The sequence below is a fragment of the Gavialis gangeticus genome, unplaced genomic scaffold (genome assembly GCF_001723915.1).
Source record: "Gavialis gangeticus isolate Ggan-Ray unplaced genomic scaffold, GavGan_comp1, whole genome shotgun sequence".
NCBI lineage: Eukaryota > Metazoa > Chordata > Crocodylia > Gavialidae > Gavialis > Gavialis gangeticus.
This window is the reverse complement of record NW_017729009.1, coordinates 13,235,543-13,240,498: the sequence shown is the minus strand read 5'-3', so window position 1 is coordinate 13,240,498 and position 4,956 is coordinate 13,235,543. Positions and strand designations below refer to the sequence as shown.

At 49.3% G+C, this 4,956-nt stretch overlaps 1 protein-coding gene across 2 annotated transcripts in view; it reads left to right on the top strand.

Moving 5' to 3' along the window:
- The window catches only part of LOC109292593 (DEP domain-containing mTOR-interacting protein-like), a 51,384-nt gene that overhangs the window by 18,190 nt on the left and 28,238 nt on the right, over nt 1–4,956 (top strand). For both annotated transcript variants that reach the window (XM_019510109.1, XM_019510108.1), the window contains exon 2: nt 3,344–3,522. In XM_019510109.1, coding sequence (XP_019365654.1) covers nt 3,344–3,522 — 179 coding nt within the window. The remainder of the gene's footprint in view (nt 1–3,343; nt 3,523–4,956) is intronic.

The window sequence follows — 4,956 nt, the reverse complement described above, 5'->3', positions numbered from 1 at the left end:
CCTGAAAACTCGCAGTCCTCAGCTCAGGATCAGACTGCATGGCATAGTGTGTTCTTATGCCACTGGAAGCCTTGGCCAATGAGCTGCCAGAGTGGGAGGTTATTAGGTGTGCTAGTGTTGTGCCTAGAAACTCTAGTCATGGAGCAGGAATCTCTTGCATGGATACTGTGTAAAGGCAGAATAAAAAGATCGTCCCAGTCCCAAAAAGTTTACAGTCTAAGACTAGAAAAAGAGGCAAAGATGAATACAGCAAACAGACAGATGAGAATAAAGAACAATTAGATAATAGTGGCCAGTATGATTGACTGTGGAAGAGCTGTTACTGCACTGTTATTATAGTTAATGTCACAGTTATCCTGAAGTGCACATGAATCCTGAAAGTAGCTGGACATTTTCAGCAGAAAGTTTTTTCCACAGGCTACCAATAAGCAAGGAGCATGTAAGTCCTAGGACCCTGCCTCCAAAGTTTAAGTCGAGGTTTATCTAGGGCTTTCAGGCTCCTAGCTCCCCATGAATTTACCAAGTGAAATGATGAGGTGCTAGGAGCTTGAAAGCCATGGGAATATCACTCCTGACAGAAATCTACATATACAGGGACATGGGAGCTGATGTGCTGCTCCTAGCATCAAACTGCTTCCATTTCTTATGGCTCTGCTGTGTGGCCCTACCACCACCAGGGGAGCTCAAGGCTCTGGCCACAGCTGCCAGCAGCCATCTTGAAAAGCCAGTTCCACTCTCTGCTTCCTGGCCAGTCACTTCCCTGGCCAGGAACAGCATACACAGTGCAGAAGCAGCACGTGGCAGCTGTCTCTTCACCAGCACACCAGGCTGATGCTGGCCATTGTGTTGACCCTGCTGGCCCACTGTGCTGACCATTGGCTGGCCCATAGCTACCTGGGCCCTACCAGCTCCCCCACATACAGTGACTGCCTGCCCAGCCACACTGTGCCATCCCAGGGCCACTGCCACTGCACAGCTGCCACCTGAACCCTATCCTACTGGCCAGACCCTGGCAGAGTTGCCAACAACAGGCTGCTGGATGCCACTGTTGGGGCTGCCCTACCCTCCTGGGCCTCTAACCCTGTTCCCCCTGGGCCCACTGGGCCAGCCAGGACTGGTGACTGCACAGCATCCAACAGACCTGGGAAGATGAGCAGTGGCTGGAGGCTTTCCATATGAACCAGGCCACCTTCCTGAAACTCCTGGAGCAGCTCCGCCCACACCTGGAGTGGCAGGACACAGCTATGAGGACACCCTTTCCTACAGATACCCAGCTGGCCCTCACCCTGCTCATGCTGGCTAAGCCTGCCAGTTTCTATTACATAGGCCATGTCTTTGGACTGGGCAAGGCCACAGCCAGAAAGTGTGTGGTGCCCTCCAGGACGTGCTGGGGCACACAGTGCTGCAGATGCATGACCCCCTGGCAGTGGTGTCAGGGTTCCACACCCTGGGATTCCCCCAGTGTATTGGGGTCTTGGATGGGACCCACATCCCCATCTCTTGCCTGCCCCATGGTGACCACCCCTACTATAGCCAGAGGGGCTTTCACTCTGTTGTGCTCCAGACCATTGTTGACCACCACACAGCCTTCACAAACATGAGTGCCAACTGAGCAAGCAGTGCCCATGATGCCTGCATATTTTGCAACTCTATCCTACCAGGCCTGGTGCAGAGTGGCCACTTCACACTAGGGGTGCCGAACCTGCAGCCGGGCTCCATGGTAGTCCTGCACCTTCTCATCAGGAACCCTGCCTACCTGCTCAAGCCCTGGCACATGAGACCCTACACTGGTGAGCTGGACCCCCTTTAGGTCCACTTTAACTGATGCAACCTGGACTGAGCTCAGGTCTGATGAATGAGAGGGAACTGGAACAGAAATCAATAAACCCAGATCAATGTGCTGGAAATCACTGATAAGCAAAATCATAAGGATGGGGTTTTTTTCCATAACCCCTTTTGGGGGTCCTTAATTTTACTGCTGAAATGAGGAATATAGAGTGGGCAGAAAAGTGAGCTTTACTTTCTTGGCTTCCTTGCTGTAGTCAGCTGTGACCCCAAGATCCACCACGACACCATTGGGCTTTTATTGCCCTGAGCTTTGAAGGTGGCCTGGCCAGACAGAGCTAGAGACAACCCAGATGGTCACCTCCACCAGTTTTGGCTAAGTGCTGAACAACACCTGGAGTGTGACATTTGGCTTCTTGCTGTCACCTTCCTCTTGCCTTTTCCTGTCTCCAATCTGGCCTCTTTTTCTCTCTTTTCTTTTGTTTAAAAGACATCTGGCTTTGCTGGTCAACACTGCCATGAGCCCGCGACCAAGAAAGCATGTCTTCAAAAGCATTGCCTTAAGCAGCTGGTAGGATTTGGCCAGGTCTCCGAAGACCTGAGCAGGCTGTGTCTGTGCCTTTCTTCAGCAGCAAATTTGCAGGGAACAGTTAGTATCAAAACTGGAAAGTGTGCTATTTTTCTCTCTCTGCTGTTCTTCTCTCTCCCCTTCCATGTGTTTGTTTAGTTGTATCTTCAAGGAAGTGGGACCAGACCCTGACAACAACTGTCGCAGAGTCTCTGAACAAACTTTTCTTTTCCCCAAAAAGGCCAGTTACGACCCCCTCGAAGACCATCAAACAAGGGGCTTTCATGTAAGAACTCTCTGTGGCTAATGGGAGTGAGGGAAGGGATGTTGCTTAAAATGTACGACACCAATACTTTACATTTCCAATGCTGGGACTGCTTCCTCCTCCTAGTGTCTCTTTAACAAAAGGTTAAAAAGATTTTCACTGGTTGTTTGCGGGCTGTGGTATGCGGGCTGAGCGCCTTGCTTTCCAAACTCTGAACCTAATCGTTTAACCATGTAACATTAACATGCCTCTCCCTGGAGGCCACTAACACCTGTAGGTTTTTCTGGGTCTATTAATTCTGCCCAAATTGCTACTGAACTCTAAATTTAGAAACGTGTATGATCTGTGACCCCTGGAATAACTGGTTTGTCTGTTAAGGCAGCAAAACAGCAATGTTGTCACCTGTGAATGTGCGTGTTTACTGTACACTTTTAGAAATGCATCGGGTGGTTTGTGCAGACTAAGAGCCAGTTCAAACCATGTCCAGGGTTTTCTGAGGTTCAGCAGAAGTTACCAGAAACTTCACAGGATTGGGCCTGCCAGTTCATGTCGAATTTTAGTCTTAATCAGAGAGGCTTAATTAAGCATCCAGATTGTCAGGTAATTGCTCGAGGCACGGACGAGTACCCAGCCTCGGAGGGTACGTCCAGGGTTGCCCTGCGTGGAGCTGCTCCTCTGAGCTGTCCCGGGGGCTGCAGTTATGTTCGGCAGCTTTCTCTCTCTAGGCTTCGCCTGCATGATGGAAAACTCGTTAAGGACCGGCGGTACCACCTTCGAACATATCCCAACTGCTTTGTAGCAAAGGAGCTCACAGACTGGCTGATTGACCACAAAGAAGCACCAGACCGCGAGACGGGAATCCGCCTAATGCAGAAGCTAATGGACCATTACATCATCCATCACGGTTGGTGAAATCCTTTAGCTACCCTTTCACTTGCCCGGGAGAGACTCTTCTAAGCGTCTGTCTCTTTTTCCACGATCCCTGGCTTGCCTTCTGCAAACCCACGGGCAGCTCCCCAGAAGTCAGTGGAGTTATTGAAGGGACTGGTCTCCTATTTATTTTTCCAGCTATTTAGGTTTGGTCTCTACCCTGTGATTGCTACAGAAAACAGGTTATGGCTGTGCTTGAGCGGTATAATCCTTCCAGGTGTGTCACTTTGGAGAGGGCAATACCATCCTCTCAGCAGGCTCTTGTCTACAGTGAGCACCCCAGCAGCTGCTAAAATACTGTAGTTTCAGCATTCCCAGAGCCCAATCCCACCACCCTGTTTGTGCCATGCAAAACCAGAAAATGGAAGAAATAACAGCATCAAAAAAGCAATGCAGGTAAATTTATTTTCACTGCACCCGCCTGTAGCTTCTCAGCTTCCATGAAGGTTAGTCACAGAGGTGGGGCAGGTTGCAGACCCCCTAGCTGTACGGAGGAACGTGACCCTGACACACCATGGGTCAAAACAAACTCCCAGAAATGCCTCCTTTGGGAATTTAAAACATTCTGGGCGTGTCTACACGTGCATTTACTGCACAGTAAGTTACTGCACAGTACAGGGTTTTTAGACTGGCGTCCATATGTGTAGGTGTTACAGCGCAGTAGCTCTGTGTTCACTTCGACTTGGGAGTAAAGTTACTCCCAAGTCGGAGCTCACACACACTGTGTTACCGCACAATAACTAAGTGGGTGTAAATTTGCTACCTGTATGATGCAGGTAGCAAATTTACACCCAACTTGGTGTAAGTCACCACAGTTACTGTGCAATCATCTAAGTTACTGCACAGTAACTGTGCACATGTAGACGCGTTCTCAGTGTCCTTTTACAGGCCTTTTCTGGAAGCAGTTCTGAGTACAGATTAGCTTGTTACCTGGCTCTGATGAGGTTTCGACCCAAGTCTCCTCCTATTTTTGGGTCTCTCTCCCTCTCTTGTAATAGCTCTGTTTTGTTTCTGTACAAACCTGGGACATACGTTACTCTTAAGAGAGGTTTGGCCAAGTCATAGGAGTGCCAGTGTGAGAGAAATAGTCCCAAAGGTTTGATCCTGGGTCTGATACAAACATCTTGCCCTTGGGTGCAGCCATGTCTCAGTTTTCTCCCTCTCAGAAACGGGTATAGTAGCAGAAGTCTGGAATGGGCTGGTCATCTCCATGAGATATGTCTCACATTTCATCTGTGAATTCACCCATGAAGCCCAGTAACTCATGGCTGAATTTGTGCATATTTTCTACATGCTCCATCTTGGAAGAATCCAAGTGCCATGTCCCTTGATTTGAAAGCAAACCCCAGACTGACATGCTTTTGTAACTGGGTGCTGCCTTTTGAAACCACACTTTGCAAACATTTGC